Raw genomic sequence first — 23,779 nt, 5'->3', positions numbered from 1 at the left:
TTTTTGTTTAAAGATTTGCTCTTTCAACCATTTGTTTATATTTTAATTATTTGTAGTTTCTTTTTTTTATTTTACTCAGCCACTGATTAGAGGTGGAATTGGTAAAGATTCCCAACACTATAAGCAGTAACACTGACCTTTACTGTCTCTTTGCAAGTTGGAGCTGAGCTTGTTGTCCCGACAACGGCGTCGGTGCATCAGTGAAATGGTTCTCTTCCGGATCGGACGGGCAGTGGGTTTCCGGTCTCGACCCGAGGAGGGGGAGAGGGACTTTTGATGGTATGACACCTGGAGCTCAACGGGGCTTCCGGCAAAGATGAAGAAATTCCTAGGCGGTTTGAAGCGGGATATAAAGTTTAAAAGCGTGGGGCCGGGTCATGTCTTGACCGAGGAGGGCAGGTGAGAGGGATATTGTGGAAAGTTCGAGGGAGGGAGGGAGGGAAGGAAGGAGGGAGAGAGAGCGCGCGCACGAACGAACGAACGAACGAACAAACAAACAAACAAGCAAGCAAGGCCAGTAGGAAGCCGGAATCTACAACCTCACTCAGCTTGGAGCTTTGATTTCAGAATTGAACTCGCTTCTCTCTCGGAAATATTCATAGCTCTGCGTGTAGGAGTTAGTCTTTTGCACATTGATTAATCTCACTTCTCCCACGAGTCTGTTAACAACTCCGGCCTCTCAGTCTGCATTGCTCACCCACCACAACGCGGATATGATGTGAGCTTTGCCTTCGGCCCTTCTCGTAAATCTAAAGGAGCAACATATAGAAAAGATATTTAAATTAAATTTCCCCGCCCCCTACCTCTTTCTTTGTCAGGCTGTGGTTACTGTTTAAAAGCAAAATCCTGCGGATGCCGGAAATCTGAAACAAAAACAGAAAATGCTGGAAAAACTCAGCAGGTCCAGCAGCGTCTGTGGAGAGAGCAACAGTTAACGTTTCGATTCTGTATGACCCTTCTTCAGACTCAAAACGTTAACTCTGTTTCTCTCTCTCCACAGATGCTGCTGAACCTGCTGAGTTTTTCCAGTATTTTGTCTTTATTATTATTGTAAAGGCAATTTGCTTATAGTGCTTTCTCACAGACAAAGCCCTGTTTGTTTTGTTCTGGGTTGCCATCATGACTTCTCCTGCACTGAAGATTCTATAGAATTTTTAGGGGAAAGCATGGAGGAAAAATGTTAATATCTTTGGTGATCTAATGAGAAGAAAATTGACCAAATGCAGAGGAATGGCAAATAACAGTACCAAGATTGAATATCAAAATACATACTATGAAAGGAACACAAGAAGTAGGAGCAGGAGGAGACAACATGACCCGTCAAGCTTGCTGCACCATTTAATACAGCCATGGCTGATCTTTGGCTTCAATCCACTTTCCTGCTCATTTCCCATATCCCTTGATTCCCCGAGAGACCAAAAATCTCTATCTCAGCCTTAAATGTATTCAACGATGGAGCATCTACAATCCTCTGGAGTAGAGAATTCCAATGATTCACAATGTTTTGAGTGAAGTAATTTCTCCTAGTCTCAGTCCTAAATGATCAGCCACTTATTCTGAGACTGCCCCCCCCCCCCCCCCAGTGTTTTCGATTCCCCGACCAGCGGAAATAATCTTTCAGCATCCACCCCATCAAACCCCTTCAGAATCTTGACTGTTTCAATGAGATCACCTCTCATTCTCCTAACTCCAGAGAATATAAACCCAATTTATTTATCCTCTCACTATGAGGCAATCCCCCGCACTCCAGGGACCAATTTAGGGAACCTTCGCTGTATCGCTTCCAATGCAAGTATATCCTTTCTTAAATGTGGAGACCAAAACTGCACATAGTACTCCAAATGTGGTCTCACCAAGACCCTGTACAATTGTAGCATAACTTCTTTACTCTTGTACTCCAATCCCCTTACAATAAAGGGCAGCATGCCATTTGCCTTCCTAATTGTGTACTGTACTTGCATGCTAACTTTCTGCATTCCTTGTACAGACCAACCAAGTCTGTTTTAACATCAACATTTACAAGTTTCTCACCTTTTTAAAAAAAAAATCAGCTTTTTTATTCTTATGACCAAAGTAAATAATTTCACACTTCCCTACTTTATACTCCGTCTTCCAGCTTGTTGCCCACTCATTTAACCTGTTTATATCTCTTTGCAGCCTTTTTTTGTCCTCTCCATAGCTTGCCTTTCCACTTGGCAAATTTAGATACATTACTCTCTGTTTCTTCATCTAAGTCATTAATGTAGATTGTAAATGGCTGAGGCCCCATTGCATATCCTTGCAGTACTCCACTGCCTGCCAACTTGAAAATGTTCTGTTTGTGCCCACCCTCTGCTTCCTGTCTGTTAACCAATCCTCTATCCATGCTACTATATTACCCCCAACTCCATGGGCCGTTATCTTGCCTATTAACCTTTTGTGTTGCACCTTATCAAATGTCTTTTGGAAATCCAAGTACTACATCTACAGGATCCCCTTTTTCTACTCTACTAATTATATTATCAAATAACTCCAGTAAATTTGTCAAATAGGATTTCCCTTTAGCAACACCATGTTAACTTGTCCTAATCATACAATGCCTTTCTAAGTGCATTGTTAAGACCCCCTTAATGATAGATTCCAGCATTTTCCCAATGACTGATGCTAACTGGCATGTAGTTCACTATTTTCTCTCTCCCTCCTGTCTTGAAAATTGGTGTTACATTTGTCAACTTCCAATCAAATGGGACCGTTCTTGAATCTAAGGAATTTTGGAAAATCATAGCTAAAGTATCCACTATCTCTGCAGCTATCTCTTTAGACACCTAGGGTGTAAGCCATCAAATTCTGGGGATTTGTCGGCTTTTAGTCCCCTGAGTTTCTCCAATACTTTTTCTCTGCTGATATTAATTTCCTCAACTTCCTCAGTTTCCTCATTCTTTTGCCCCCCAAGTTACTGTCAGTTTCTGGTGTGAAACTTGTCTTCTACAGTTTAAAGCAGACAAAAAATATTTGTTGAATGCCTCTGCCATTTCCTCATATCCCATGATAATTTCTCCCGTTTCTGCTTCTAAGGAACCAACATCTACTTTAGCTACTCTTTTCCTTTTTATTTGCTTATAAAAGCTCTTACAATCTGTTTTTATATTTCTGGCTAGTTTACTCTCATATTCTCTTTTCCCTTTTTTATCAACTTTTTGGTGGCCTGATGCTGGTTTCTAAAACACTCCCAATCCTAGGACTTGTTCCTATTTTTTTGCAAGAAGTTACCTTTTAGAATAATGACATGTGAAGGTTTCCCTCTCTTTTTGGCCAGGTTTGTTTTGCAGACAATGTTTACACAATTGGATACAGTGTAGAGGAAAAAAATGCTTTTTATAAAGAAATACTTGATGTATTTGGGCGGAAAAGGATGAAGTGATAGATTGAGACGTGGAAGCAACCCCTTCATGTTTAAGACGACCTTGTTACTGGAGTAATTTGTTTGCACAGTGGCTTTTACCAGTATGTGAAGGGTATTGCAAGTATTTGCGGTGTTCAGATGTTGTGAAATACTGTAATTTATTTGCTTGCACGTTCAGCATATTGCAGTAGTTGAAAGGTTTTTTTGTTTATATGACACAGAGCTAGGTCATCAATTATTGTCTGCTAAGAGTACCTTACATTCAGTTCACTAACCCATGTCAGGCTAGTGTAAAGCATTTTTTGTGAGGTACTACTGTTTTAATGAAGGTCCATCAATTTTTGAGTCATTTGTGAAAAGCTTTGATTTTCTGGCAAAAACTGCTTATCTCTGTGAGTTAAGCATTTTTTATAATGTACGACTGTTTTTATGAAGGTCGAACAATTATTGAGTCAGTTGTGAAAGGTTTTGATTTTCTGGCAGAAAGAGTTGATCTCGAGTTATATAAAAAAAAACATGAAATGAAATGCTTGCTATTTATTGTTCCAATATGGAATTTAATTAGTGAGATACAGATTTGTGCTTGATTGCTTAAATGTTCTTTACCGTTGCCCATTAAATGAGAATGGAATGTATAGTATGAACAGTTACAATTTGTATCTAAACGCATGAAGTATGTAACTTCTGGAAATTATTCTTCTGTCACATGACTGTTAATTGTATTTTTAGCTAGAATATGTCATTGTATTCCCTATTTGAATGCATTCCAAGTAACCATGCAATATGTTCTTGTCAAGGTAGTGCTATAATGCTGAAGAAAGTGAAACATAAAATATATAACACATAAGTTAGCAGGGACAGTTTGTTTGGGCAATAAAAAAATCTGGAATTCTTTTTCCTAAACTTCTCGTTTTAAGATCCAACTTAAAAATGACTTATTTAATCAAACTTTTAGTCTCCCTTCCTAATATCTCCTTTGGCTCAGTGTAAATTTTTGTTTGAAAATACTCTGTGAAACACTTGATGTTTTCCTACATTAAAAGCACTACATAAATGCAAGTTGCTATTTAAATTGTATCCATACATATTCCTGGGAATAGGTTGGGAAAGATAACCTTATCAGTGGTTGAGCAAGCAAGTGGGAGCACTGCTATGATTTAAATGCTCATTACTGCACACTTTTATTATTAGTAGTTATTTTGCTTATTTTAATTTTTTTAAATGGCTGTTGGTTGTTCGGACCACAATATTTGGATAAACAAACATAATTCAAGTCATTATGTTGGTTGTCAGCCAGTTAAATTAAACAGCCTTGCAAAGTGGTTTTGCCATCACATTTTTGCAATGTAGTGCAATTTGGGTGGGAAGTCTTGAATTAAGACCATCTTCAAGATCTACTCTGACAGTGCTATAAATTGTCCCTGCTTGTTATGACCAACGCAGTTGGTAAAGCAGAGTTATTTAAAAATCCCAGAGGGAAACTTTAAACAACTGTCATAACCTTTAATTTTAAGTGTTATGCTTGAGATGCGACTCTAAATTCAGGAAGAATCAGACCACCAGTTCTCGAGGCTTTACATTAAACTAAATGAAATATTTTATTAATTTACACGTTAAAATATATGTACACATAGTTTCAAATTACTACTATCGTAACTTTTAACAAATTCCCAAACCAATCTCCATTAAGGCAACAGCAACCCATAGATTTAACCAAACACCAGGCAAAGCATTTTCACCTTATGAATTCAAAATGAGGGTCTTTTCATTTTGATTCCTATGGAGCCAGTTGCAGGCTTGCAGCTGCCTTTTGATCTCACATTGCCTCTGCTCTACACACCCAAAGCGGTTGTCTTGTTTTACCTACCACTGCCCATTGAATGTTAATTCTCATTGTATCAACAACCTCTGAACTAAACCTCTCTACCAATAAAACCCCTTTCATAGTACCAATTTTATTAATAATATAAACATATTGCATGATAGCTGCTAGATAGGTGTCAAGTTTTCAAGTGACCGCTTTGCAGAACACCTGCGGTCTGTCCGCAAGAAAGACCCAAACCTCCCCGTCGCTTGCCATTTTAACACTCCACCCTGCTCTCTTGCCCACGTGTCTGTCCTTGGCTTGCTGCATTGTTCCAGTGAAGCCCAACACAAACTGGAGGAACAGCACCTCATCTTCCGGACTGAATATTGAATTCAACAACTTTAGATCTTGAACCCCCTCCTCCATCCCCATCCCCTTTCCATTTCTTCCCCCTTCCTTTTGTTTTTTCCAATAATTTATATAGATTTTTCTTTTCCCATCTATTTCCATTATTTTTAAATCTTGTATGCCTGGCTAGTCTTTCCACCCCACCCCCACTAGGGCTGTACCTTGATTGCCCTGCCATCCATTCTTAATCAGCACATTCGTTTAGATAATATCACCACCTTCAACACTTCTTTGTTCCATTGTCTGTGACATCTTTTGATTATCTGCTCCTATCACTGCTTGTTTGTCCCTACAACGACACCACCCACCACCCCCCCACCCCAGCTTAAACCAGCTTATATTTCACCCCTCTTCTAACATTCAATCAGTTCTGTTGAAGGGTCATGAGGACTCGAAACGTCAACTCTTTTCTCCTTTGCCGATGCTGCCAGACGTGCTGAGTTTTTCCAGGTAATTCTGTTTTTGTCAAGTTTTCATCCCACTTCTTGAATGCTCTATTCAAAAAATGCAAATGCACGCTATCTCTCTTACATATCAAAACTAATACACATCAAAGCACCCAGACTAACTGGTTTTAATCCAATTAAGCCACACCCACAGACTAAACCTCTATTTTAAAAGAAAAATATTTTCCAAAATATTATATACATTAATAGCTTCATGACATCCCCCTCCTTATCGCAAATGAACCATCATAATTCTAAAAGCTTCATTTTAATAACCTGTCTCTCACTATCTTCTATACTTATTAAACTATTATATTACCAGATGTGTGCATTGACAAAACATATATACACAAGTCTTTGGTATCAACAGAAGTCATTGCAGTTCAGTGTCCAGGATTTTTTTTAAATGTGCCATTTCCCTTTAAACTTTAACCTCTTGATGATGCATCTGCAAACAGATTTTCTCATCCAGCAATATGTATAATACGTAGATTAAATGGTTGTAATAATAGACTCCATCTGAAAAGCCTCGAAATTTGTCCAAAAACATCAAAGGATTATGGTCTGTATAAACGATTGTTTCTGATGAATTGTTTGCAACGTAAATTTCAAAATGCCACCAAACTTAAAGTCTTTTTTTTTGATCGTTGAATATCTTCTCTGTTGTACATTCAGCTTCTGTGAAAAATACCCTACTGGTTTTTCAATTCCAGTGTCATCCTCTTGAAGCAGTACAGCCCCAATGTCTATATCGCTTGCATCAACAGCAACTTGAATTGCTTGGCATAATTGCCAACACTGGTGTCATAGTTAACAAAGTTTTTGAACTATCAAATGACTTCTGACACGCCGTTCCATTCAAACTTCTTGATCTTTTTTAATAGTTCAGTCAGTGGAGCAACCACTTGGCTAAAATTTGGTACAAATTTCCGGTAAAACACACTCATGCCCAGAAATCTTAAAAGTTTGTTTTGTTGTAGACATTGCGAAATCCGCGATAGCCTTGACTTTCGCATCTCTCGGAGCCACCTTACCATGTCCAATGTACGTAACTTGGGCTTTTGCAAATTCACTTTAAGCCAAGTTCATCATTAAATTGGCTTCTTGTAGTCAAGTAAATAATTCTTCCAGATGCTTTAAATGCTCCTCCACGTCTGACTGAAAACAATTAGATCATCAATATAAACCACACAATTGCTTGGACCCTCAATTACTTTGTTTGTCAGCCTTTGAAATGTCATAGGTGCATCCTTCATACCAAATGGCATGACTTTAAACTGATATAGTCCACTTGGCATTACGAAAGCTGTTATCTCCTTAGCTCTCTCCGACAATGGTACCTGCCAATATCCTTTTAGCAAGTCAATCTTTGTAATAAATTTTGATTGTCCCACTTCCACAATGCAATTTTCCGTGGTATGGGATATGAATCTGCTTTTGTCACCGCCTTCACCTTTCTCTCGTCCACACACACTCTTTGTGTTTCATTGGGTTCTGGTACCAGTACAATAGGCAAATTCGAGTTACTGCAACTAGAATCAGTGATTTAATTTTGAAGTATGAAATCAATTTCTTTTTGTACTTGTGATAACTTTGCCGGATTTAATCTATAAGGTGTTGCCTTATTGAAAATGATATTTCTATACATACATCATGTAAAGCTGAATGTGTCTTTCTGAACTTATTTCCACAAATAGGTTTGTGTGACTGCAATAGCTTTTCCAAATCACTTTGACACTTGCTTGGAGGGTAACTCAATATTTCATTTAAATTTCAAGCAACCCCTCATTATCCAATTTGTCTAGAGGAAAATCAGTTTCAGAGTGCTGCACTTCTACCTCTTTCTCACCATCCACCATTACTAACACCTCTTTTTGTTCCTCTTCCCTGTCAAAGTACTTTTTAAGCATAATTACACACCCTCTGCTTCTTTCTAACTGGAATATTTATTAAATAATTTACTTCACTCAATTTCTTTTCAACCCTTTAAGGCCCGCTAAATCCTTGCATTTAATGAATCACCTAGGACTGGTAACAAAACTACTACTTTCTCTCCAGAAACAAAACTCTGAATTTTAGCCACCTTTTCTGCTTACACTTTCGTCACTTTAAATGTTCCCTAGCCAGCTCACGTGCTGTGTTCAATCTTTTCCTGAAATTTGATACGTAATCCAGGACAGTAGTTTCTGAATTTTGACCCACCAATTTCTCATGCATCAATTTCAGTGGTCCCCTTAGCTCATGATCATAAACTAGTTCAAAAGGGCTAAAACCAGTCAGTGTATTAGGACCGTCTCTAATAGCAAATAACAAAATTGGAATTCCTGTATCCCAATCCTATGCATAATTCTGACAGTATGCTCTTATAGTTTTTAAAGTTTTGTGCCATCTTCCCAAAGCTCCTTGTGACTCTGGATGATAAGCTATTGACTTAAACTGTTTATCCCCAAACTGTTCATTACTTCCTTAAACAGCTGTGACATGAAATTTGACCCCTAATCTGATTTCATTTCTTTAAGTAAGCCATATCTTGTAAAAAATTTAATTAACTCTTCCACAATCTTCTTAGTTGTAATATTTCTTAAAGGTATCACTTCAGGAAACCTGGTAGACACATCCATTATTGTCAATAAATACTGATTTCCACTTTTAGTCTTAGGGAGGGTTCCTACACAGTCAATCATGAGATAAAAACAAAAAAACTGCGGATGCTGGAAATCCAAAACAAAAACAGAATCACCTGGAAAAACTCAGCAGGTCTGGCAGCATCGGCGGAGAAGAAAAGAGTTGACGTTTCGAGTCCTCATGACCCTTCGACAGAACTTGCGTTCGAGTCCAAGAAAGAGTTGAAATATAAGCTGGTTTAAGGTGTGTGTGTGGGGGGCGGAGAGATAGAGGGACAAAGAGGTGGAGGGGTGGGGTGTGGTTGTAGGGACAAACAAGCAGTGATAGAAGCAGATCATCAAAAGATGTCAATGACAATAGTACAATAGAACACATAGGTGTTAAAATTAAATATCACCAACTTTAATTTTAACACCTATGTGTTCTATTGTACTATTATCGTTGACATCTTTTGATGATCTGCTTCTATCACAGCTTGTTTGTCCCTACAACCACACCCCCCCCTCCACCTCTTTGTCTCTCTATCTCTCCGCCCCCCACACACAAACCTTAAACCAGCTTATATTTCAACTCTTTCTTGGACTCGAACGCAAGTTCTGTCGAAGGGTCATGAGGACTCGAAACGTCAACTCTTTTCTTCTCCGCCGATGCTGCCAGACCTGCTGAGTTTTTCCAGGTGATTCTGTTTTTGTTACAGTCAATCATGACCCTGTTAAAAGGCTCTTCAAATGCTGGTATTGGGATTAAAGGTGCCGACTTAATCACTGCTTGTGGTTTTCCTCTAACTTGACATATATGAAAGGTTCTACAGAATTTGACTACATCCTTATGCAATCCTGGCCAAAAAAAACCTCTGTATCTTTTCCTATGTTTTCCTAATTCCTAAATGACCCCCCCCATTGGAATTTTGTGAGCAATCCTCAGAATCTCATTTCTATACCCTGATGGGATAACAATCTGATGCACCTTTTCCAGCTTTCATTTGCTGAGACATAATCCGACCTCCATTTTCTCATCAGACTACCTTCCCGAAGATAATAACATACCGGAATACATTTTACTTAGATTTGTGAATAAGCTTTCTGATATAACTGTTTTAATTGTAAATCTTTTTTTGTAACTCCACTAATCTCTTTGAGTTAAACGCTTCAATTGAACTGTCCTGCACTCCTTCCTCCTGAACAATGTTATCAAATACAGCGCCAGCTAATTGGATTTCGACACCTTCTTCTTGCTTTTGAACTGCCTGCTCATCTTGTTTATCGTGTTCTTCCCAATGGGCCTTTGATCTTGTTACAACACAATCGGGGAAACAATCCAGGATGTCCTTCTGTAGCACTTATGTTGAAAACACTTCTACAGGCTGCTTATCTACCATAGGCATCACTGACATTTGGGATCCAGCTGTATCATTACCCAGAATAAATTGAACCTCTGCTATGGGCAATTTTTCCACCACTCCAACTATAACTTCACCTGTCCTCCATTTGCTCTTTAACTTTACCTTCCACAATGGAATAGATTTAGCATCTCCATGAACCCCATTTATTATTATCTTCTCCTGTAACACCCCCTCTGAACAACAAATATCACTATCACACAACATTAAGGATTGACTAGCCCCCGTGTGTCTTAAAATTTTAACATCTTTACCTACTCCACCCTGTACACATGGAAAGGCATTCCCTTCACATACAAATTCTTTAAACATTTCAGCAACCTGTTCCTCCAAATCCTCTTGAGTAAACTGTAAATACAACCCCACTTCTTTACCTTTCACTAATTCTCCCTGTTTCACCGATACTCAAACTACTGGTTTCTCCTATGTATGAACCTCAGAACCCACAGTAATTTTACTTCCAGAGCTTTTCTGTACCCCTACAATTCCTATAGATTTTTCCTGCAATCTCCAAGACACTGACTTCATGTGTCCCACTTTATTACAATGAAAACACCTCAATTTTAGAATGTCACTTCTACCTTCAGCACCTTTCTTTTTATTCTGAGAAAAAAACTTCCTGGGAACTCTGAGCTACTCCTCTTTCCTGACTACCTACTTCCTTTCACCTTCCCACCTTTTATCCTTTTCCAGCTTGAAAGGGTGAAGGGAAAAAAAGGTTTAGCCCTATGAGCTAACTCATAATCATCAGCTGTTGCTTGTCTTACAAAATCAACCCTCTGTTCCTCCACATGAGTTCTCATTATTAAAGGGATTGAATCTTTAAATTCTTCCAAAGAATGACTTCCCTAAGAGCTGCATAGGTTGTCTCTATTTTTAACGGCCGTATCCACTGATCAAAATTACTTTGTTTTACTCTTTTCAAACACAATAATAAGTTTGCCCAGGCTGTTTTCTCATATTAAATTTCTGCCTGTAAGCTTCAGGAACCAACTCATATGTGCTCAAAATAGCTTTTTTCACCACATCATAATTTACCGACATTTCTTCTGAAAGCGAAATATATACCTCAAGTGCCCTACCTAACAACTTAGACTGTAATAATAATGTCCAGTTTTCCTGTGGCCATTTCATCTGTTTAGCTAGCTTCTCAAATGAAATAAAGAATGCTTCAATATCTTTGTCCTCAAACTTTGGAAGAACTTGTACAAATTTAAACATATCCCCTCTGGGTTCTACTTTAGAGATAAATCCTTCCTCACCTACTGACATCTCTGTTCCAACTGCCAACATTTTCAGATGAAGTTTTCTTTCTCCCTCTCTTTCTCTTTCCTCCTCCGTTTTCACAATTTCTAATTCCCTTGCTTCAATTTCAAGCTTATTCAGTTACTTTGCTTGTTCAAATTCAAGCTTCTTCATTTGCAATTGAAGTGTCACTATTTCCAGCTGTGACTCACTAGTGTCAGGTTTCACTTCCAACTGTAGATGCTGTGCTATACTTTTAACTATATCTGATTTCCTAGCCCCTGCAGGTAACCCCAATTTTAACTTATCTGCCAACTCTGTTAACTTACTTTTGATTATTTTCTCCAACCCATTCAGAGTTATCTCTTCTACTCCCAGACATGTCTTAGCAATTGCCAAAGCCATCTTACAGTCTCACCACTTCTAAAAAACCTCACCAATTCCTGAATTCAAAATATTCAAATTTGTACTCATTAGCTTAAGATTCACCGATTCCTAACCAATCGAGGAATTATAAATATAATTTATCCTGACGCAGCCCTCAATTGTGACTGATGCAGTTGGTAAAATGGAGTTATTTAAAAATCCCAGAGGGAAACTTTAAACAACTGTCATAACCTTTAATTTTAAGTGTTATGCTTGAAATGCAACAAATTCAGGAATCAGACCAGTTTGAGAGGCTTTACATTAAACTAAATGAAACATTTTATTAATTTACACAAGTTAAAATATATGTACACATAGCTTCAAATTACTACTATTGTAACTTTTAACAAATTCCCAAATTAATCTCCATTAAGGCAACAGCAACCCATAGACTTAACGAAACACCAGGCAAAGCTTTTTCACCTTATGAATACAAAATGATCTTTTTACTGATTTTTGTGGAGCCAAATGAAGGCTTGCAGCTGCCTTTTGATCTCACATTACCTCTGCTCTGCACACCCAGAACGGTTGTCTTGTTATACCTATCACTGCCCATTGAATGTTAATTTTCATTGTATCAACAACCCCTGAACTAAACCTCTCTAACAATAAAACCCCTTTCATTGTACCAATTTTATTAGTATTATAAACATATTGCTTGGTAGCTACGTGATAGGTGTAAAATTTTCACCCTGCTTCTTGAATGCTCTATTCAAAAAATGCAAATGCACGCTAACTCTCTTACATATTAAAACTAGTACACATCAAAGCACCTAGACCTAGCTGGCTTTAATCCAATTAAGCCACAAACTAAACCTCTATTTTAAAAGAAAAATATTTTCCAAAATATTATATGCATTAGTAGCTCCATGACACTGCTGTAATTAGGAAAGAACTTGTTTTTTATTGCACCTTTCACAGCATCAAGATGTCTGAGTGTCTCAGTCATTGCATTATTTCTGAAGTTTCACTATTGTTATGTTGGCAAAAACCGCTACTGGGGCAGAGCAAAGTTTTGACCACCTAGGATCTTAAAAATTATTTTGAAACTTTGTTTGATGTTGGTGAAGAGCTAAAGGAGTGATTGGCTCCCTGAAAGTTTAATCTTCATTCAGATTCCAGTCAGCTGAGCAAAAGAGATAAATGTAGCTTCACTTTCATTGGGTGGAGACTGAGATACATGAGTATAACTTAGACCTACTGATGTCAGCAGATGCCTGTAATTCAGTTGGCCTTGGATTTCAGCCTTTTTTGTCAGGTCTTTAAGAACTGTGATTGTGATGTGAATATCTGAAGTGATTTGTTTCCTTGTTTATGGAAGTGTACATCCCATAGATTTTCCTTCTATTTGATTGTAAGTGAATCCTGTGTTACATTTCAGTCATAACCTCAATGGGAATTTAATATCCTCTTGTAAATGTTGCAACAGGAAGTCACTGGAGCGGCCCCAATGAGATGCTAAAGTTTTAATTTGTATTGGAGGAAATAAGGAGTGCATTGAGCTCCAAAGTTACAGATTTTAATGTTAGTTTTTTTTCCTGTAGTCTCCTTGCTAAAATACGATTTCATGCACTTTTTTATGTCTGCAAGGCCTCATCTGACTGACCATTAATCATGCCAACCTTCCGGTGAGTTTCACCAGGCTAGTTAACTACAAGAGACATCACAGTCAAACTTTGTTCTGACCTTGCATGTACACACGCAACAGGGATTGCTGAATAGTGATACCTGATCTCTGACTGACTCGTGTTCTTCCAAACCCCAATGCAGGGGGCACTAGTGCCAATTGTATTGCCATACTGTCGCTGTAATCAAGATCAACCTGCTTGGCCCAGATCAAGAATGGAGGCTGGGACTTTTCTTTTCTGACTAGATCAGTTTACACTACTGTTAATTTGTTGAGCTGGCAGCAGTGTGACTTGTGAAAACAGTCTCTCTGAATGGATGTCATGATATACTTTCATAGATCCGGTATGATTGACCTGTGATCCTTGAGCCCTATTAATCCAATTTTTGAAGCGCTGGCAACTCTTATTTCATATTCACTGGTCTGTGCAATTTTGAGGGACTTGAGGTTTAAAAGAGGCTGCTTCAGGATAAATCCTACATCAGCAATGTAATATATGTGCACCTTACTGGAAGGATAGATCCAAACGTTATGTATTCCCGTGCCTCCTATGCTCCATAGTATGTAACTGCATGGCCTATGGACACCTATGGGTTAGATTGTAGTCTTGTCAGTATCGGGGAGCTATTATACTTGTTACGATCACAGCAGGTGTTATTGCTGAGCAAGCATGACCCCAGAGTGAAGTCTGTCTCGCTAATCATAAACCTTATTTTCATTGTGAAAAGGAGGAGGAAAAGCTACTGACCTCAAAAGCATGGAACTCCAATAGCACCATTTTAGAATTTTAAACATTAAAAGATTTATTAAAAAGAAAAAATACTTAAAGCACACAAGGTTAAAGTTACACAGTTAAAACAGTCTAACAGAACAACCCCCAAAAAAACCTCCTTTTTCAAAAGTACACAATTAAACTACCTTATTGGCAACAACCTACATGGGCCCCAGCTATGCCTGTCTCTTTATGGGGATGTGGAACATTCCTTGTTCCAGTCCTACTCTGGCCCCCTCCCACAACTTTCTCCAGTACTTCGATGATTACTTCGATGCTGCTTCATGTTCTCATCTGGACCTGGAAAAATTTATTAATTTTGTTTCCAATTTCCACCCCTCCATCATTTTCACATGGTCCATCTCTGACACTACCTTCCCTTTCTTGACCTCTCTGTCTTAATTTCTGGTGATAGACTGTCCACCAATATCCATTACAAACCTACCGACTCCCACAGCTACCTTGACTACAGCTCATCACATCCCGCTTCCTGTAAGGACTCCATCCCATTCTCTCAGTTCCTTTGCCTCCATCGCATCTGTTCTGATGATGCCACTTTCAAAAACAGTTCCTCTGACATATCTTCCTTCTTCCTTAACCGAGGTTTTCCACCCACAGTGGTTAACAGGGCCCTCAACTGTGTCTGGCCCATCTCCCGCGCATCTGCTCTCATACCTTCCTCTCCCTCCCAGAAACATGATAGCTAGGGTTCCCCTTGTCCTCACTTATCACCCCAGCAGCTTCCACATTCAAAGGATCATTGTCCGCCATTTCTGCCAATTCTAGCATGATGCCACCACCAAACACATCTTCCCTTCACACACACACACACACACACACACACACACACACACACACACACACACACACACACCCCCCCCCCCCCCCCCCTCCCCAGTTGGCAGCATTCCGCAGGGATCGTACCCTCCAGGACATCCTGGTCCGCTCCTCTGTCACCCCCTACACCTCAACCCCCTCCCACGGCACCTTCCTATGCAATCACAGAAGGTGCCACACCTGCCCCTTTACTTCCTCTCTCCTCACTGTCCAAGGGCCCAAACACTTCTTTCAAGTGAAGCAGCATTTCACTTGCATGTCCCTCAATTTAGTTTCCTCTACATTGGAGAGACCAAACGCAGACTGGGTGACCGCTTTGCAGAAAAACTTCGGTCTGTCTGCAAGCAGTACCCAGACCTCCCTGTCGCTTGCCATTTCAACGCTCCACCCTGCTCTGATGCCCACATGTCCATCCTTGGTCTGCTTCACTGTTCCAGTGAAGCTCAATGCAAACTGGAGGAACAGCACCTCATCTTCTGACTAGGCACTTTACAGCCTTCTGGACTGAATATTGATTTCAACAATTTTAGATCATGAACTCTCTCCTCCATCCCCACCCCCTTTCCGATTTCCCCCCCCCCCCCTTTTTTTTCCAATAATTTATACAGATTTTTCTTTTCCCACCTTTTTCCATTATTTTTAAATGTATTTCCATCCATTGTTTAATCTCTACCCTTTAGCCTTTTTCGATTCCTTCACCCCACCCCACCCCCACTAGGGCTATCTGTACCTTGCTTGTCCTGCTTTCTACCCTTAATTTGCACATTCCTTAGATGATATCACCACCTTCAACACCTCTTTGTCCTTTTGTCTGTGACATTTTTTGGTTATCTCCACCTATCTGGCTCTCTATCCAGCTCTACTTGTCCCACTCCCCCTTAAACCAGCTTATATTTCACCTCTCTTCTATTTTTACTTAGTTCTGTTGAAGGGTCATTCGGATTCAAAACGTTAACTGTGTTCCTCTCCGCAGATGCTGCCAGACCTGCTGAGTTTTTCCAGGTATTTTTATTTTTGTTTTGGATTTCCAGCATCCGCAGTTTTTTGCTTTTATCAAGAACAAATAAATTGCTTCAACCTTAAACCAGCCTTGTGGCTGACACACGCTCACCATGTTGAGAAACTTTAAAGTGTCAAACACCTACAAGCGCCATGTAATCAGCATTTAGGACCTCTATCCCTATTCCATTTTGTTTACTTTGCTCCTTTTACTTTTAAATAACTAACTTTTTCCTCAAGTTTTTTTGGGTTGAATTATTGTGCTTAAAGTGGTTCAGTTGAAAGTGTGTTGCTCGGTATGCAATTAAACAAAATAGCTCAGCAACGTCCTCTGTTCAATCCCAGTCTCATCTGAGTTCCTCTGGATGGCGATAGGGGTGCATTGGTGTCTGCTAGGATACAGTAGGAAGGAAAATTATTTGGGATTCCCATTCCTGAATTTTTTTCCACCCTCTTGCCTGTACTTCACTTCTATTTATGCTTGCACTGAAGAATGACCAGTTGGTAAATCCAGAGTATAGCCCATGAGAACCCAGACTCCAGCACAAGACTTGGAATCTTCCTGGTCCATGTACCTTTTTATCTGGCATTGCATAGCTTCTGCCTTATAGTAATACTGATGACACTGCCACTGATAGATCATTTTCTTCTTTGATACATGTGGCATAAAGATGTGATATCGTGATTGGTGTGATGGTCTCAGTTAATAGGAATAGAGGCTGATAGCAAAACATAATGTGCATCATGTTCATAGAGAAATGATGTTTAGCTGGGAGCAAGGGAGTGATCTCAGCAAAGCAGGGCTCAGATGTCATAAACACTACAGTATTGAAACCTCTTGTATGTATCCAGTGTTTTTTTTATACAGGACATGGTGTAAGGTTCATGGAGAGGTCTGTTTTTTTCCAAATGTTATTCTCATCAAGGTGAAGGGTGTTGGTGTTTCAAATTGAGCTCTTCCCATATCAGGCACCCAATGAAATAATTAAGCACTCCCAGCCCAAGTATAGAACAGCCCGATGCAGCTGCCCCAACAATGTGTCTCAAATCTGAGAGGAGTGCCATATACTGTAGCAATGTGCCATCTTTCAATTTTCCATGCCAGCCATCCTGTTGCTTTAAGAGTTGGATTATGACTGCTGAAAATAATTTCCTTGAAGCCCTCTCATCCAGTGGACAGGAGGCTTTCGCCCTGTAAGTCTGTACCGGATTTGAACCCACGCCGTGGAGGTAGAAGTCCAGTAGGTAACATACTGTACAATCCAGTTGTACACACTCGTTTTTTTTTCCCTGGAAAAAATCTTGTTGCTTAAGAGTTACAAATTTAATTTCCTGTAATTCTGCTGCACAAGTTGATAAACCATATGTAAGTTGGACAGCATAAGAGTGAGGAAGCAAAAGAACAAATGTGTCATTAATTGAACAGGATTACAGGGTGCTAATACAGTGGGAAAATCTATGAATGGTCAGTGAAGAGCTTAATCACACTTTTTAAAAATAAAGTACTGATATGTGTTGGCAGATGGATACAATATAAATCAAAAGAGTTTATTTTGTTGCTATGGAGCATTGGTCTAACCCAATTTGGGATTCAGGGTGCAGGTGTATCCATGTGAAGGATGATACCATACTTGATGGCATAGAGGTGTACAACAAAATTGACTCTGGGTATGAGCATTTTAACTTATGATGAAAAGTTAAAGTTGTAACTTCCTTTTGAAGAGAGACTCTGAGGTGACCTACTAGACAAAATTAATGCAGAAAAGTTGTTCACGGTGTTGTAGGATTAAATAACCGGCACGAGTTTAAAAAATAGCAAAATAAGAGTAAGAAGAAAAAACGAGCACTTGGAAAGTCATAAACACTGGGCAATAAATAAACAGAGGGGTACTGTGCTGACAGCCCCAAAAGGAAACGAGATTCTCTCAAAGGTGGATGGATGCCAATACCACAGTGTTATGGGACCATTCATGGGTACTACTTTCCCAGGTGGTTAGTCTGCCTGAGAAGTTATCAGAGAAGGCAAATGAAACAGACAGATTCAAGAGGCACGTTGAAGTACATGGATAGGTGAGAGTAACCTTGAAGAAGGGGTAGGGTTATTGACTTTAATGTCCTTTTTCTGTTCCTAAAATTTTTTTTTATTTTTCCCATGGGATCTGGACATTGCTGACAAGGCCAGCATTTATTGCCCATCCCTAATTGCCCTTGAAAAAGTGGATGTGAGCTGCCTTCTTGATTTGCTGCAGTCCATCAGGTGCAGGTACAGCCACAGTGATGTTAGGAAGTGTTTTCCAGGTTTTGAATCAGCGACAGTGAAGGACTGGAAATTATAGTTCTAAGTCAGGATGGCACATGGCTTGTGTGGGAACTTTCAGGTAGTTGTGTTCATTATGCCTAGTTTAGTAAATTAAACTCTTTTGTCATATATGAAGACTTCTGTAGTATTATAGAGTTGCGTTCCGCTAGAATTGATGTCAAACTCTGATTATATGCAGCGTTCACTAAAAAGATGGATGCTTGTTGGCATAAAAATGCAGGCACAGGTTTCAAATTATTTGAGACTCCACACTGACAAACAAATTCTGTTTCTGTGATCTCTAGAAAACCCTTAGAAACCAAACCCAAGGGGCCAGAGAAACCTCGTAAACCACCGGCTGAAGAAGCTCAAATGGCGGCAGCTGCAGCGCTATCAAGGCTGGAAGTTAAGCAACATAGGGGGCGAAACACATCTGGATCGAGCAGCTTACGGAGTGAGGGTAAGTGGACAAGGAAGAGGAGCAATATGGGCTGAACCAGTTGACTTTTGCCCTTACAGTTAGTGCATGGTTATCACTACGATTTAACAAAGCATATAATTGGGCTGGTGACGTTCCCACACAGCTGTGTTGCAGGCATTTTAAAACCCAGCAGTAAGATTATAGATTCTTGCACTTATAAACTTGAGGGTTGTGATTGGTGAACACATATCCCAATGAAGTTCAGATCTATAAAACACTGATGGTGGGAGCAGTGAAGGCAATATGAGGTGACGAATTAAGAATAAGTATAGTGTTCTGAATTTTTCTCTCTTCCTCTTCTCCCTGTGTCACCCCCCCACCCTCGTCCCACACAGCTCCACTGCTGCCCGTAGTGCATTGCCACCAATATGCTGAGCAGACTTGGTAACCATTTGGTGGAGTTAAATCTGTATGAAAGTTCAGCACTGCTGTTGGTAAGAGAACTGCTGTATCAGTTACTGTTGGTATGCCCAACACAATCCATCTGGGGTCTAGGATATGGTGTTAGAACCAGACTGAGGGATGGGAAATGAAAAAAAATGTATTTTAAAATGTTGGATTAAAATAGACACAAGGAGTCAGGCTGTGACAGTGATCCTTGAGCAGGTCACTTGCTTGACATTCTGGCTCCCAGAAGGTACCCTGAGCAAGAAAACGATAAATCTGATAATAGATCACAAGCAGCTTGATTAGTGCATGGTGAGGTAGTAATAAATAAACTAAGTAGGATGTTGGTTGTATTTCCAAAAAGTTGTGTGCAGGTTCCCATGCTGAAGCTATAGACTGCTCTAGTCAGGGTGTATCTAGAGTAAGGCATTGAGTTCTGGTCATTCCAATGTGAGGGAGCCATCTTGGTCCTAGAGGCAGTGGTAAGAAATATACATCTTTTATTCTGATAAGCTAATAACTCTGAATGACCTCCCTTACCCGTAACTATTTTGTGTTATGCTCTTGCCTTCCTCATTGTCAGATGTGGCTCTCAAATTCTTTTGCTTGACAGAGCCTTTTTCAAATGAATCATCCCCACCTCAATCTAAATTATAACAATGTATAAGGTTCCATTGTATGAAAATGCTTTAAGAAAACAGATAATACGGATATCAAAGAAATGGATGTGCCTTCTTCCCACTGCAGACTGTCTATCCTGCTCAGTGAACTCTTTCACATTATTTCACACATCCCCTAGAAAGTCTCTGCAGACCCGCATTTGAGAAGTGGGTTTAGATTTGGTAATGATTGAAACTTTACACCTGTGTGACTTCCTGGGTTACTTCAGAGGGCATTAAGAACCAACTCTGCCACCATGTGGTCAGACTGTGAACAGTGGATTTCAGAATCAGATAGCAGTGGAACTTGGTAAAGGCAGAGGGAGCCCTTACAATTTAATATGCTATGAGAGAAAGTTCAGTGAATAGGCTTAGAAGCATGTGATCAATTTGTCTACAAGAAAGCTGCCATATCAACACTGTGCACAATACCTCTGGTATAAGTGTTGCCTTGATTCAAATTGGACACTGGGTTATGTTTTAAAATTTGAAATTATGTGAATGATTATCTAAACATTCTTAATTTATTTTAAATATAGCTAAGAAGGAACTGATGGCAGAGGCTGCATTCCCTCAAGCACAAACTCTAAACAGTCAGGTAAATATTGCACATACATTTTACATTATAAATGGAGTCTTTCTTGACTGACTTAAAATTGTACCTGGTTACCTTTGACGTAGTTTGTAATCTGTGTTTTTTCCATATCTACGAGAGTTTTTCTTAAACCCTAAACTTCAAACTCATCCATTGGCTCAATTGAGAATAGTATCTGAGCAATACTGACCAAAATTTACATCTTTAGCAGTATCAAACTGTCTTATTTGTGTGCCGCAGCGCTGGGACATCACACCTCCCTGATTGTACTGAGGTCAGTAATTCTGTACTGGACAGAGACAATATTGTACAATATGGAGCAATACACTATTACACCAGCATAAGAAATGCATTACCATCAATTACAGGCCTCCAAAGCACAATCATTGTCAGCTTTAAATTGGAACTACTTGAGTTTGAATTGTCACAATTTTTTTTAGAAAATAATGATGTTATTTATGTGACTTAATGCAAATTATTTGCTCTTTCAAGTGCAAAAAGTGACTTTGGGCATAAATCCAGGTCAGACTAATATAATGAAATTCTGCTTTGTCCGTAATGGCCTGAGTGAACAAAGTACAAACTTCCCAACAAAAAAACGCAGGAAGTCTCAACATTCATTCTAGTCATGGTCCCATGCTTTTTCAGTATCCGAATAGAGAAAAGAACAAATGCTCTTGATGTTAATATGCTACAACAGCTTGTATTTATATAGCACCTTTAATATAGTGAAACATCCCAAGGTGCTTCACAGGAACGTTATCAAACTAAATTTGATACCACGCCACATAAAATATTAGGCCAGATAACCAAAAGCTTGGCCAAAGAGTGAGGTTTTAAGGAGCATCATTAAAGAGGATAGAGAAGCAAAGAGGTTTTAGGAAGGGAGTTTCAGAGCTTAGGGCTTTGGATGCTGAAGGAACAGCTGCCAGTGCTGGCGTGATTAAAATCGGGGATGCTCAAGAGGCCATAATTGGAGGAGCACAGATATTTTAGACAGTTGAATGGCTTGAGGAGATAACAGTTGGGGAGGGTGAGGCCAAGGAGGAATTTGAAAACAGAATGAGAATTTTAAAACCCAGTTGTTGCTTAACTGGGAGCCATTGTAGGTCAATGAGCACAGGGGTGATGGGCAAATAAAGAGTGAGGCAGGAGAGCTTTGAATGACCTCAAGTTTACAGATGGTGCAACATGGGAGGCAGGCCAGAAGTGTGTTGGAATAGTTAAATCTAGAGTAATAAAGGCATGACAGAAGAGTGTTTCAGTAGCACATGAGCTGAGGCAAGAGCAGAGTCAGGTGATATTATGAAGGTAGAAATAGATGTTATTGCAGATGCATGGTCAGAAACTCATCTCATGGTCAAATATGACACCAACATTGTGAACAGTCTGGATCAACTTCAGATTTGCCAAGGAGAGGGATGGAGTTAGTGCCTGAGGAATGGAGTTTATAGTGGGCACAGAAGACAATAGCTTTAGGCTTCCCAATATTTAGCTGGAGGAAATTTCTGCTTGTCCATTACAGGATGGCTCATGAACAGTCTCACAATTTAGACAGTAGAGGGGTCAAGAGAAGTGGTGATGAGCTATAATTATAGAGTTCTTCATTGTGATCCTAGGGTCCAAGCAATGCTGTGAAGGAAGATCGCACCAACTTCTCTGTTACTGGCGTATACTTTATCTGCCCTTTAACAAATGCTTCGATCTCCAAAAGTGCAAGAGATTCACACATTAAGGAGGCCATTCTTATGGTAGGTTTTGATGCAATTCTGAAGCTAAGTGGTATTTCGTAATAATCAAAAGGACCTTTGGTCAGTTTTCCATTGACCTTTGTAAAGAGATGGGGTTCAGTTTTTAAAACAAATCTGTCACAGCACCCTTATGCCGTGACCTCAGTATACTCTAAGATTCACTCACTGCGTAAATTCTCAGTTGGAATGGTTTGATATTTTAATTTTTGATGTTTCCTAGTGTGCACTTCATTGTTCAACACAAGATGTATTTTGCAGGGAAATGTCTGAGCTCTTTGTCATAGGCACTCAGCAGAACAGGTTTCTCTTTTGTGACTCGCTGGTTATAGCAGGCAACGTAGGCCAGAAAAGTCATTGTTCAATCCCAGTCTATACTGCTCGCTGGGTCTGAGTAGGGCACTCATGAGGATTCTGCAATTAGCTTCTGTGTTCTTGAAGAGTGAAATCTACCAGAATTCCTATTTTGGGCCATTACCCAGAGACCTCTTCCAAACTGAGCTTGTGTCATTGCCATGTGAGAATAGGATAGTGTTCAACTGCAGTTCCCCCCTGATAAAATAGCTTGCTGGCACCCTGAGCACTTGTACGGAAAAATAATCCTTGGCTGATGTACCAGTGCATGCATAGTGCCTGTGAAATGATAGCCCAGCCAGATTCAACGTAGGTGCATTGATTGTGCTGGAATAGCAACTCAGAATAATGAGTTCAGCTTAACTTCAGTAAATCAGAAAGATGACTATAAACCGGATGGGCTGTGGTAAATTCCCAGCTGGTTCATAAATGTCCTTCCTGGGTTGGCCTAGAGGTAATTTAACCCAATATGCATGATTGATTCCTGTGCCCTCTGAAGTGTCCCAGAGAACCATTCAGGTGCGGTAAAAAAACAAAACTGCTATGAATCATATTAACAAGAAAAATAGCAGCGCGAATGTCTCAGAAACTGGTTCAAAAAAGTCTAGCAAGGCAACTAACATAAATGTGGTCCACATTCTGAGAACAAATGTAAAGAAAACTTCAATTTTTAATGGCAGAGAAGGGGAGAAAAACCGAAAATCAGTATTGCGCAGGGCTTTACCTTGATATTGTTATTCACATCAAATCTGTCCGAGAATCATAGAAGGATACAGCACTAAAGGAAACCATTGAGCCTGTGCCAACTCTTTCAAAGAGTTTTCTAAAATTGAAACTGAAATTGATTAGAGATCAGCTTTGTGTGTTTAAGGGACTCCTTGTGTGACTTGTTTGCTGACCTCATAATAGCTGATCACATCCACTGATGCTGTTTGAACCAGTAGTTTAATTGGTGCCTAGCCTATAGCAGAATAGGAGACTGAAATTCTTCCCTGTCAAGTGGTGTGAGGGCTGATTTGAGTGGGTGTTGTTTAAACAGCAAGAACCCTGAAAGAGGAGGAGGAATATTCAGTGTTTCTAAGGCTGTAGAAACTATGGCTGGCTTGGTAAATATTAAATAAAAGTTTTCAGAACTTTGAACCATGAACCTGCTAAGTATTTAAATACATTTGACTGTAATTTTGATTTTAAAAAGAAAACATTTTTTTTCCACAAATGACCTTTATTGTTAGTCTGGGTTCACTTTAACACATCTTACTTGACTGGAATTCTGGCTAAAACTG

General features: G+C 39.5%; 1 protein-coding gene across 1 annotated transcript in view; it reads left to right on the top strand.

The window, feature by feature from the left end:
• Window positions 1–248: 248 nt before the first annotated feature.
• ubxn6 (UBX domain protein 6) overlaps window positions 249–23,779 on the top strand; it is a 50,527-nt gene continuing 26,996 nt past the window's right edge. The window contains exons 1-4 of the mRNA XM_041203895.1: window positions 249–399; window positions 18,578–18,732; window positions 20,339–20,397; window positions 22,014–22,145. Coding sequence (XP_041059829.1) covers window positions 317–399; window positions 18,578–18,732; window positions 20,339–20,397; window positions 22,014–22,145 — 429 coding nt within the window. The 5' untranslated portion in view covers window positions 249–316. The remainder of the gene's footprint in view (window positions 400–18,577; window positions 18,733–20,338; window positions 20,398–22,013; window positions 22,146–23,779) is intronic.

The sequence above is a fragment of the Carcharodon carcharias genome, chromosome 14, assembly GCF_017639515.1.
Source record: "Carcharodon carcharias isolate sCarCar2 chromosome 14, sCarCar2.pri, whole genome shotgun sequence".
In the NCBI taxonomy this organism is placed as follows: Eukaryota; Metazoa; Chordata; class Chondrichthyes; order Lamniformes; family Lamnidae; genus Carcharodon; species Carcharodon carcharias.
The sequence above is the reverse complement of the archived record's forward strand: the minus strand, read 5'-3'. Positions and strand labels throughout refer to the sequence as shown.